The sequence below is a fragment of the Scophthalmus maximus genome, chromosome 3, assembly GCF_022379125.1.
Source record: "Scophthalmus maximus strain ysfricsl-2021 chromosome 3, ASM2237912v1, whole genome shotgun sequence".
Taxonomy (NCBI): Eukaryota; Metazoa; Chordata; class Actinopteri; order Pleuronectiformes; family Scophthalmidae; genus Scophthalmus; species Scophthalmus maximus.
Genome location: NC_061517.1, coordinates 24,976,993 through 24,990,065, shown reverse-complemented (window position 1 = coordinate 24,990,065; position 13,073 = coordinate 24,976,993). Strand labels below are relative to the sequence as shown.

The following is a 13,073-nucleotide window of genomic DNA, read 5'->3' as shown; positions in this document are numbered from 1 at the left end:
ATCATTGTATTTATAAGTATCAGTTTTCACTAATTATAAGTATCAGTCTGGTAGAAATTAAAGCAACTGTTATACTACCCCCCCATCCCCCGATATGTTTACAGTACATGTCACTAACCCTGTTTGTGTTTTCTATCTCTCCTAGTGTATCTCTGACCCCAGAGCTGCAGGACCCAAACCCCTCATTATTATTAATATTAATATTAATATCATCACTAATAATAACAACAACATAATTGTATTTTTTAATTATAAGTATCAGTCTGGTAGAGATTACAGCGGCGGTTGTACAACTGTCCTCTCTCTCTCTTCTCTCCTACTGTCTCTCCTCCCACCCTCTTTCTGCCCACCTCTCCTCTCTTCCTCCTCTCTCTCCTCACCCCAACCGGTCGAGACAGAAGCTCCGCCCACAACTGAGTCTGGTTCTGTCAGAGATTTCTTCCTGTTAAAAGGGAGTTTTTTCTCTCCACCGTCGCCAAGTGCTTTGCTCATTGTGGGATTTGTTGGGTTTTCCCTGTAATATTGTAATATTGACCTCACTATGTAAAGTGCCTTGAGACAATGTATGTTGTGATATGGCGCTATACAAATAAAATTGAATTGAATTGAATTGAATAAAGTAATGGAAATATTTCAGTAAAGGAAAAGGCAATGATCTATGCTGATTTTTTTGTTAGGCTGTACTTTGTATGTGTGTGTCTGTTAAAGCAAGTGGAGGAGCGTAACAAACTGCCTCAAATTAACAATAAACAACCAATCTGTCACAAATTCACAATGCACACTGTAGCATGGTTTTTGGCGACACTGATGAGTTGATGTTGGTCCCTGTGTGTTGTCAGGAGTTGAACAGGATGCGCTCTCGCAGTGTGTCGAGGCGATCAGCGCCCTCCAGCAGCTCCGTGGAGACGAGTCTGTCCAGGATGAGGAGCCGCAGCGCCCACCGAGAGCGCGACCGCCACAGCTCGGTGAGTCCAGTGTGACGTCGAGTAACTTTCATTTGGACTGTTTCTCACAGGCTCTGTGGAGACGAGGAGGAAGGTGTGCGTGTGTGTCGTGCATTACAGACCGACAGTCGGTAAAAGTGGAATGCGGTTAGTTGACTGATCATTGACAGCTAAACACTGTGTGTAAAGGTAGTAGAGAGCCGGTGACTAATGTCGATGGCACGGCCTGCTAGCCTCACCTCCACCATCCCACGTCACCTCCTAGGGAAGCGGTGGCCAAACAAGCTTCTCGGGCCTGTATTTCAGGATTGGATTAGATAAATGGTTAATGAGTACTTGCTCTTGCTGCTCATTTATTAGACACCTGTCAGCAGCATGGCTCAAGGACACCTCTGAAGTGAAATGGCTCGTAATGAGGACACATGTAATGTTTGTGTCACTCACGGTGTTTCTCTGTGCTTCTTGGTTAACCATGGACATCTGTAGCTTGTGAACTTAAAGTTCAGGTTTGCTTTTGCTTTTTGAAATGGGTAACATACGCACACGAACATACACAAACACACACACACACACCCCAAATGCATTCAAGCACATCCAGTGTTTATCAGCTGTGCAGGGTTGGGTTCAGTTGGCTCTTTGTCTCAAATTGCAGTTCCAGGTCGAAGGCCAACACAAGTACAGTGTATTGTGTCTCATGATTGCACGGCGCCACGAGGGAGAGCTCGGATTAAATCCCCATGCATTTAAACATCACTTCTGCCATCTAGTGGTTGTGTTTCCGTCTGTCAGCATCAACCTTTCTGGTGGCGTCGGGGCAGGTACTTGTCCCGTTGCTGATGTCACGGCGTGTGGTTTTTGGTTAAAAAACAGCGCTGTGTGGCCAAATGGTTAGAGCGCTGACACGTTGGCCATCAGGTCCCTGTTTCGACTCCCAGCCAGTTGGACCAATCACTGCATTACATTCCCCCTATTCTCCTGTTCCTCAATGTCTCTGTCAAATAAACGCCCCAAAAAAAATACATGAAAAACAAAGGAAAAGTATGGTGTCATCCCCACGTAACAATGGTACCTCTCTAAGAAGGAGAGACTCAAAGTTTGATATTTTGGGTCATGAGTTTATAATCTGAGATGAGCTAAAAATAGATCTTAGATGATAAAAATTATGATGAAATGTGTGTTCTGTTTTCGTTGACGAGACGGGATGAAAAGTGTTAAGATAAAATTATATTTTTCCCTGTTGTGCATCTAGTCCAGCTGTGGTGAACTCCCCCACGGTAATCAGCTGTTTATTCAAAATGTATCAACACTGAACACTTTTACTTATGTTATAAGGGCAGCAGTGAGTGAAATGTTATTTTATGAATTTGAGTTGATACAACCTGTCACCTTGATTTCAATTTCTGATAGTTGCATTAGCCTAATTTAATTTTTTTTTAAGAGGTGAAACATTTTGACTGAAAGTCAAATGTAATGACTTTACGTTGACTAAAACTATGAAGGACAAACGTGATTACAATGTGACTTAAACTAATAAGCATTTTCATCTAAAGATTAAATCTGAAATAGCTAACAAAATGAAAACTGGTCTCTGTAATGGCAGGATCATTGTTAAATACCAAAATCAGTCAGTGTTGGCAGATATGTTGAGTTCGCATGTGGGCATGTCCTCAGACTCCCACAGATGAGGTAAGAGTTGTGTGGTGACATCACTGGTTTAAGTCGGAGGGTCTGAGGCCGGTGAGCGCGGCAGAGCAGAGATGGGCACCGGGCTGAGAGCTGTGTTGTATGTGTGGTCATGCTGCCTGATTCCACACTGCCACTGGGTAAGTGACGGCACCCCTCTCTCATTACAGACGTTTCATCTTCTTACCTGATACTGAATGTAGGGAGTGATCGTAAACAGCATAGTGTGTATGTTCTCTGGCTCCATCCTATTTCATCTTGTGTGTCGGGGTTTGTAGCCAGGGCTGGACAAAGACTGATGAGGTCAGAAGAAGGAGGGAAGTGTTGCGCTGCTAAGAGTCACTTCCAGTAGATGGCGTTTAGCATCAGGAGGAGGGAGGTTTGGAAAATAAGGGAGCAGTAATATTTTTATTTCTTTCAAAAGTCTTATTTTACTCATTTTTTATAAAGACAGAGGAGAATATTACCACTGCTATCTTTCATCTACGACAAGCTGTTGTGTAAATAAATGTTGGTTGGAAAATAGCATTTGGCTGATTAATAATCCACTTGTTATTTTCATAATCAAGTCATCTGACAATTTTTTTTAGGATTAGGAGATTGATTTGTCTATGGAGTGTCATATGGGCCAACATTTACAAATTCAGCAAATTCTCCCATTTGATCATTTGAACAGAGGACTAATATATTATAGAAACATTTTCTATGGATTGCCTAATCGATATAAGGATTTTTTATTAATTTGATCATTTTTTGTTGAGAAGGTGGAATATTGTTAAAACAATGTTAGACTTTTGGTGCTGCATATTATAGGAAAATCATAATTTTCCTGTAGTGCCTTTACCAGCTGAACCAGCAAGTGTTATATATTCAGAAAATGTGTTATTTAGCTTTTTAGGTTTTGATAATTCATTTATCCTTGAAGGTGATATTACTGACGAAGAGATGACTGTTGTCCGTCTGTGGAGTGTGAGAGGTGAGTCTGTTGGAAGCGGACAAGCTCACTGCAGACTTGCATTAAAAACACGGCACATGAAAAGGAAGAGATATTCCGATGTCCTGTAGGGGGCGTGTGTGCACAGCCACCCAGCTTTCATGAGGCCCTGTGTCCCAGTTTGCTCTGAGGGAATCTGTCTCTCTCGAGTGTGTCTGCAGTTGCCCACTGTGGCTTTATTCAGGCCACCAGTTCACCGGCACCTTATATCAAAAACCTCTTTCAGTTGGTCGCATGCTTTGCTGTTTATGATTCTTACTTTTGGTTCCACTGCGTCTCATTGCATTTGGCAGAGGCACACCTGTGTTTTCACTCTCGTCTCTCACGCATTTCTCATCAGTCTATTTATAGTTTGGCTCATTCCTATCTGATCATATCATAACTCAATCATCCTCACTTTCTCTCTCTCTCCGTCTCTTTTTTTTTATTTTTATGAATGAGTCCGCAGCTCTCTTGCGTTTCTTCTACATTTCTCTCTTAGCTGTGACACTTCACCGTCTTTGACCTGCGACTGAATCGGGCTGGAGCGACGGAGGACCGCAGTACATATATCACCCTCCCCTCCCCTCTCTGAATGAGGGACCTCCCATTCTCTCTCTCTCACTCTGCCTGACTCAGTTCCACACTCCCTCTCTCCACCCAGTTTCTCCTTGACGGTGAGTCCTGTAGCAGTGAGTACAGAGAGCAGCGCTGCTGACGCATTTTCTCCTACCTGCCTGTACCTGCAGCAGAGGACCAGGAGAGAAACATTTTGTCTCTGTTCCTCTGTTTTGTTTTCTTCTCCCCTGTGGATTGGACTTGTCCACCCTAGTGCTCCCTCCTGTTTCCTCTGCTTGGCACTGCGGTGTTTGCCCCCTGGTTTTCCTTATGGAATACGAATGACTACAGCAGCTTTCCTTTTGCCACCAGCTGTCCTGCACCATTTCTCCTCCCAGCTTTTTGCCAGAAGGTAACATAGTGCCACGCACCGTGGCCATGTGGCCTTGTTTGATGGATAGATTCCTCAACTTTTAACCTGGGACTTGTTTTTCAAAGAAGAAGAAGAAGAAATGCATCTACCTCAGCTGTGGGAAAGCTGTCGGACCAGCTGCAACTGAGGCTGGGATCAGGACAGAGAAGCTCACACCTGGAGGATTTGCATTGGAGTCACTGAGTGTTGTTGGAAATCCAGTTCTCACACGTAGTACTCATAGCACAGTTCAGCCCCTGTCCTGTAATAGATAACTTGAATGTTGTGCCAAAGGAGTTGTGCATGTTGAGGGTGTGATTCTGTTAGTGTCGCTCATAGGTGTTGTACTTGTAAAGTCTGAGACTCATGGCTGAGAAACAGTTTGGTCGACAGCGCAGCAGTTTTTCATGCTCTCTCACAGAGCAGCGTCCTGCCTAGGGAATAGTACGTGCTGGCCTAACATAACCTTTGCAGGCCCTTTTGGGCATCTTGCCAGGCGTTTCATAGTTATTAGCACATAGTGTTTGCTTTGAAATTGACATTAGAAAGCCTCACAATTAACTTATGGCCGACAACCTGGAGCCTTCACAGTGATGAGTTGAAACAGAGTCCCGATGGCTCCAGTGGGACTGCACTGCAGAAGGGCCATTTAAGGGTGAGACAGAAGAGACCGCCACCGACATCACCGCATCAAATTAGCCGAGCTGAGTTGTGGGTTTTTTTTCTCTGTCACCTTCCTCGTTGCTGCAGTACTGACACATCCGTGAATACCTGTCCCAGGACTTCCTCCTCTCAGCGTAACAAGACTCTAATGCGTCCCTGCTGCTGTGAAAACCAGAGTCACAGCTCAATTCCACAAACTCTGTTCCAGCACACCGGGTCTTGCCGGTAGCGGCTTGTGATGGAGTACCTGGGTGACAAGCTGTCAGTCGCTCAGTCTCAGGTGTCAGGATGGGTGGGAAACGTCCGCCGCTCCTTTCACGGGGCACTCGGTTTTTTGTCCAGCTCGGCGGAGCGGGGAGGCAGGGGAGAGGACGGGACCGGGGACTTCAAGAGAACCAATTCCCTGCGCTCTCTGGCGTCCCGTAGCCGCGAGTCCATCCGCAGGTTCTCACTGCGCAGCCAGCAACGCCTGTCCTTGCGCAGGCGCACCGCACCCAACACGCCCACTGCTGTAAGACAACACACACACACACATTGTACACACAACACGGAAGCACTGGTGCCACCGTCCACTGCTGATATCGCTCGTAAACAACAATCATACGTATTCACCAGGCACCAGTGTGGTTCATGACTGAGCAGTAGAGTCGGTGGTTACCGTGACTACTGTTTGTGATCACATCAGTTAGTTAAGTTGGAATTCAACTCGATGTCCAACCTCTATTTTTTTATGTAACTCACTGTGTTAACAGCTGCTCCTCCATCAACTATTTGGTCTCTTGCCAAACACTTCAAGAACTCTGCCTTGTTATGCGCAGCCACTGCTGCTTCTCGTATATCTCTGCGTATCCTTTCATCACCTCATCTCGTATTGTCTTTGGCACAATGTAAACCGTGCTTTGTTTGTCTCTGTTTGTTCAGCAAAGCTGTTGTTTTACTGGTTCCCTCAGGCCACAATGTCACCTGCCATTTGTGAATTGGTAATAAAGTTAGACACAATAGCTGATTGAAGGAAGAAAGTTTGATTACTGCTCGGAATTTCTGTTTAATATTAGAGCTGCTCAAATGCAAATCAGTTGATGTGATGGAAAAGGTGATTTCTCGACTTCCTGTCACATGCTCCACACTGACGTCTAACCTGGTCTGTGCTCTACGTGAAGGAAAGATGTAGAAATCCATTTAAGGATATGGACACATTGCAGCAGTTGTTCCTATCTTTAGGTCACGCCTGTTTGCCGAAGTGCCGTACAACACCTCATGAGTCACACCTCCCAAAGATAAGGTCTTTCTTTTCATGACGTCAGTTGTGTTGACACGACTTAGTCGGGCTTAAGCCGCGTTTTGACCGCAGGAACCAGGAACCTTTTGCAGGAACTCTGTTCTTTTCCACCACAAGCACCAGGGTCGTAATTAAGTTCTAGGGAAATCTTTTCAACACCCAAAAAAGTCTCACTCAGGGGGGTAGTACTTCGATAATGTTCAGGAACCCTCTGGGTGTGGGGTTTGCAGTGGTCAACATGCCTGGTTGGTCGAGTCCTCCAGCGATTTATTTTCAGCCACGCCACCCCAATTGAGTTTTAAAAATGCTAAAGCAGGTTTGAAAGCCCGGAGATGGAGACTATTGAAAACTGCATCATCTCTGCCACATTTTTTCCTGTGGCTCGGATGTGCGGGACCACAGTCATGTATTGGGTAAAGGGCTTTGAATAGCTTTGGGTGCCATTAGTGCAGTTAAGACAACTGAAAGGGATTCAGCCAATACAGCTGTGATGCTGGGAGGACTTTGCAGCCATTAATATCTTGACTGCTTTTAATTTTATGGAACGTATTGTTGCCTTAAAGAAGCTCACTGTGAATAGTTGAGACTGGCCCTCCGTGACTTCGACCCACGTGACTGTGCCACTACATACAGAGTTGGATATTGACATCTGATAGCTGGCCGTTATGCATGATCTCGGATGATATTATAAGTTGACAGGTTTCCAAATCTCTATACCATTTAAGCACGGCATCTGTGTCATATCAGATGTTGTGTAAATATAAACTGCCAACTGTTGTTGTCGACCAGACTTCCGAGAGACCCGCCTAGTGTCATGTCATACGGGAATGACCCGTTTAAGTAATATTGGCGATTAAAAAATCTTAATACGATGATTCATCATATTTGCTTAAATTTTTTTAAGGAACTTCATTATCAGTGGGTCTAAATTAGAAAATATTTGGCAATTAATTTAGTAGTCGATTACTGATCGAATAATCGATTAACTGTTGCATCTCTAGTCTAAATCAGCAGCCTGGTATAGATGATACGAGATGATAAGACAAATATCTACAGGATTTTATTTGCGGTGGACATAAAATAAGTGAATACAACATATTTTCGATGTTTTAAAGAGCATTTCCAAGAAGTGTATAGCTGTGTTTTCTTCCTATCATCTTTGGACACTGCACCACACCACTTCCGACAGATCGGAGACGCGTCGTTCTGCGCAGCTCAGCGACAAAAATTTCCATCTCAAACAATCATTGTATTGGCAGAAGCCGGTAAACACAAACCCCAGACTGAAAATAATGAGAAATAATCCTTTAAAATCGGATCCTGCACACTCGGGGGGGAAATTCCTAAGCCCAGTCAGGTTTTTTACATTCTTACCCTCTGTTCTTACCAGATGCTTTGTATGGAACCACTTATGTAATGAAAGAATAACACGGCACTGTTAGGTTCTCCTTGCAGAGCGTGTGTCTTAATGTAAGCCCTCTTTGGCCAGAATGTCCATTTGTTGTACATGGGATTAGCGCTCGTGGGAGCAGTTGTTTTGAATATCTGTAGGATGTGGATATTGATTACAGAGCACTTTCTTCCCTCTCCTGCCTCACCAGAGGATGGAGAGTGGTGATGTACCGCAGGGCTGTTGTTATGACTAAATGTCTGTGTTTTAATGGGCTGTTAATTGTCTCGCTGTATTCGTGGTTGTCACATCCCATTTATAATAACCTGGATAAGCTCATGTCTCTCGATCACAAGCCACCATCGCTGTCGTTGTAGCTGCAGTGCTCAAGTGTGTCAGACGTTTAGGGTTTGCTGGGTCCGATTGAAGACTGCAGCACTGATTGGGATCGTGAGGTGCAAACACAGCAGTAACTGGTGGTATGGTCTTAGCCCGGTTAAGTGAATAACCGAGTTATGCCAGTTCTCCCCGTATCAAAGAGCGGGGAAGAATGGGAAGAATCACAGGAGTAACTCTGCCAAGGTACAACTGGTCAGAATAAGGCTTTTTCTTCCGGGTTGACCTTTGTCAAAATCACAACAACTTGGGCAGTGGGGAGAACATAGACGACTTTTCAGCGCTGTACATTTCGTACATTCTCTACGCGACCGCAATGTAATAGGTTGTACGCTCCTCTTCGTCGCATTTAATGGCAGTTGGCGACCACTGTAATAGGCACATTAGCGGCACCTTCTGCTCCGGAGTTTTCCCTTTGTCCTTTGACAGTGGCAGATATTAAATTGTGGCAGAGAAAGTGAAAGGACAGCGGTAGATGTAGTGACTTTTTATCGTAGTGTTGTCGTTTTGATAGGTTCGAAAGAAGTCGTCATTTGACGTTAGTGTACAGCAACAACTAACCGTAACTGAATTAAACGCAGCATTTAAATGCTTTAAAAGTGTAAAATCAAAGAAAATATGTGAGACGTTACCCCGCCGCCCGCCATCTTCTGAATTCTAGGAGATGTGACAACACTCATGCGCAAGCGGTGGACCAATGAACAAGCTAATTCTTGTGGTTGTTGGCACCGTGTCCTCGGTGGCAGACATACCTCTGATATTCGCGCTGTCGCTTCCTGATCTCTTCTATTTCCGGGTCAAAAACCACTGCAGCAGGGTGGAGAGGGGCAGTTATAACCTTGGGCAGCATGCACAGAAGCGAAACCCGAGCTTGTATAGGTCTATACATGCACAAATACCCCGGTTACTAAAGGAGTTATCTAGGTCTGTTAACCGGGGTATGAGAACTTTAAACTGCTATCGTTAACTAGGTTCTAAGCGCGTGTCTTAGATGCTGTGTTCAAGTAAACACACCTATTATATCTACAGACTCTCTGTCGGGTGCTTTACAGCAGGGCCCTTCCCTTTTCAAGGAACAGCAATTCAATATAGTCACTTTCCATTTCACTGGTGAGCAGGGAGCAAACCTCAAACCACCGGTTCTGTCCCATGTGACCGTGTTATGGATTATGTGTGGTGCTCAGCGGTTAGTGCATTATCAAGTAGACGGTACCAAGGCCTCGATCCAGCCCTGTCCTTCTCCGACTGTCAGTTTAACCCTATTTAGTGATCAACCCTTTCTCTCCTTCAACCTTCCATTCATCCGCTCTTTGTTATGTCGCTTCCTCTGACACGCCCTTCCTGTCCACGGGAAGCTGAATATTGCTAATGTTATTAAAGGAAAACGCTTTTCCTCCCAACAACAGCCATAAATCATTGCTCCTGGACTCCTTGGCCGGTTCAGTGGGATTCCGTCATCGACCATGATCTCTGAGTCCCGCACCTGTCCGTTCAGCGGAGCAACTGAACAATGTTCAGCGCTGTAGATTGTTTGTTTTAATTGTTCGGCGGATAAACCTGTCTAACCAGGAGAGAAAGTGGAAAAAAAGAAAGAAGTTGAAGTTCTGTTAAAATCCTCTAAAAGACTGAAAGGCTCATTCTGCTTTGAACAGCCAGACATTTCTTGTGAGTCTTTTCTTTTTGCTGCAGTATAATGACATTACTCTGTTCAACATGTTCCAGCAGAGGCAATGTTCCTTCTCTATGCTGATCAGCTGAGGGTGTGTTTGGGAGTAACACACATGCCGCATGGGATAGGAATTTTTATGAGCAGAGTGTTTGATAGAAGTTTACAGTGACAGGTAAAAAAAACAAAGATGGTCCAGCTATATGCTATGCTCACATGGTACTCCCACTGTAAAGACACTTATGGTCTTATTATGCTCAAAAACAGTTGTTTATTCAGTGGGTCATCCAAATACATTAGAGCTACAGTGTGTAATATTTAGAAGAACTTATTCACAGAAATTGAATATATTCTCTATAACTATGTGTGCATATATGTATAATCACGATGTTTTTTCATTAAATATAGTAACATGAGGTGGACCCGACCGCCGTGTGAGTCTCCATGTTTGCTATGTTGTGTTGAACATGGTCGTTGCACAAAACGCATTGGCATTGAATTTTCAGCGCTGCCCGAAACCGGAAAGGGACTCAGCGGTGCGCCTACATAAAGTGTCCCCTGTCGTGGCTCAGTTGGTTGCAGTTTGCAATTTTTTCGATTGTTCTCACTAGTAGCAAGGCCAAAAACTGCACCTATATAGAGCTTTTCTAGTCTTATTGACCACCCAAAATGCTTCACTGTTCAAGTCACATCCACACATTCAAATTCAGCGTCTTGCCCAAGGACACATCGGCATGCGGACCGGAGGGAGCCAGGGATCAAACTATTGACTTCCTGCTTTGTGGACAAACGTGCTCCAACTCCTGAGCTACAGCTGCCCCCTGCCTCTTTTTAACATGTTGTCCAGTAAAACAAAATTGCCAATGATAATAATATTAGTAATATAATGACAAAACAAAGAGGTGCGAAACATACACAGCTTTAATGTTGGGAGAGGACACAAGTAGCTGAAGTTAAAACTGCAGTTGCCACACAAAATGATTGTCAAATGGTCTGTGTGTGTGGGGGGGCAGTTTCTGTACATTCCAGAAACTGACGATCAACCAACTTACTTCACTTTGCAGCACTGAGAAAGTTGGAAGATCGGCGGTCACATATAGTATTGATTGTTATGTCTCGACCCGTCTCTATGACAACCAGCTTCTTTCCACAACTTTAGAATGTGACTGTTATAAACGACCAACGTGTCATACAAACTGATCTAATAAGTATTTTATTTGAAACACTGCGTCCTTGAGCCTGTAAGTAACATTATTTCATCATAATACTTCGATAGCATGAACCACACTACGTATAATGAATGACCGGTTCATCAAGGTGAACTGTTTTTTACTCTACATGGACCAATGTTTACAAAGTGAACATCATGCTGTTTTGAAGAAGACGTGAAACTTGAGATTGAACCATAAACTCCTCAGTTCAATGTTTACTTAAGTTATAAATCAAGTGAGAAGTAGAGTCATTTTCTATCGAATTTATTTCTATAGACTTCAATAGAAACAGACTTCTTTTCACTGCTGGTCATTCAAGAGAATACAAGCTTCATGCACTAGCGCATTGGCTTCATTTTTAGGACCTGGTGACTACATACATATTTATATACAGTTTTTGGTTGATCAAGTAGTAACTTAGTCAATTTGCAATGTTTCTATAGTTCAGTTACGTCTCTCCGTAGCTTAAAGGCAGGACTTCTGGTCTGGTTGATTGAGACCAGTAGCCAAGTGGAGTGTGTGTTTACCCATTCTCTATGTTCGACCTCCAGTCTGTTTTAAAGTCAGGGTTTCTGTTCATTGTTGTCAGTGGGCGCAGGAGTCAGATGTGTGTGTATTTCAAGCTAAGTGGTACAACCCTATGGTGTTGACTTGAAAAGTGTGAGAGCTGTAAATCCTTGAGAAGAGGATGAACTTGAGGCAGCAGAGCTGAATGTTCACTGTTCTCTGTTTTCTTTGTTTCCTGTCAGGAAAGGCTCAGGTGATGAATGACGCCCTACGCTGCCCCACTCTCTTCAGATATATTAGTTAAAAAAGTCCCTCCGCCTCACTCCACCTCAGATGTTGTTTCTACCTCACTGTCTCTCTTGTCGTCTTTTAGTGGTACTCTTGTATCTGTGCTCCCACATTACCCAAAGCAAACAACAAGCTTCGGAGCTTCAAGATCTTCGGTCACCGCTCATATATAAACGTTTGCTGCTGGATCACTCTCATAGTCTAGGAAACCTAGGCAATTACAGGGCCAGGTGTATCACATTTCTCCGTCCGCCCCTCGGGCAGCATCTGAGGACTGAGGGCTTTTCTTTTGTCTCTTCCTATATAGGCCGGGGTTATCGGTTCATGCGCAGGCGTGTCCCTGTGAGCTCTGTTTGGTTTTCAGACAGTATGTCCTCTGTACCAGGCTCATTAAAAGAGGCATGGTTCAGTAGACGGCAAACACATGCTCAATCACCCACGCACCCATCATCCGTCTTTGTCCCCGCTCCGGTCCCGTGTCCATTAACTCATCCCTTCACCTTCCTTTATGCTTCTTGCCGCTGCTGAGCGCCGAGGCTCGAGAAGACACCACTTGGTTAACAACACTGCTGTTGACTGTGATGACACAGATTAACCTGCTACTGTGCTGCATTATTATTCATAATGTGTTTCTGATCAGTTAAACAGAATTTTGACCAGTAAAGACTGGTATCACAGCGCAAATCTGAGATATTCAACGAACTTATTGCGGTCAGATTGTTAGCTGTCACCCACAGATTTTGAGTTTCAGGTGAGAGCTGCTTTTGGTGTCTCTCAAAAACTACACTAGACTACTATTCATTAACAATGTCCCCATGTCCCTGCTGCCTCCAGGTGCAGCAGAAGCAAAATCTCAGTGGTGAAGAGGAGGGGGACGACGACGACTCAGAGACTCGGGTCCGGGACACTGACAGTCAGTATGGGACCTGGGAGACGGGATTGCGCACCGATGACAGGTAAGCATGTATTTTATGAGTTCACTGTGTTTACACACACACACACACACACACACACACACACACACACACACACACACACACAGCAAAGGTCAATGATCCCAAACCATAAGAGCTGTCCACAGAAACATGGTTTTCAGCCCGAAC

The 13,073-nt window shown here is 44.3% G+C and overlaps 1 protein-coding gene across 3 annotated transcripts in view; it reads left to right on the top strand.

The window, feature by feature from the left end:
- si:ch73-138n13.1 (titin homolog) overlaps window positions 1–13,073 on the top strand; it is a 31,506-nt gene that overhangs the window by 13,354 nt on the left and 5,079 nt on the right. For 2 of the 3 annotated variants that reach the window (XM_035640133.2, XM_035640132.2), the window contains 2 exons: window positions 840–965; window positions 12,805–12,926. In XM_035640133.2, the coding sequence (XP_035496026.2) occupies window positions 840–965; window positions 12,805–12,926 (248 nt within the window). The remainder of the gene's footprint in view (window positions 1–839; window positions 966–12,804; window positions 12,927–13,073) is intronic. The other variant, XM_035640134.2, reaches the window with a different exon arrangement.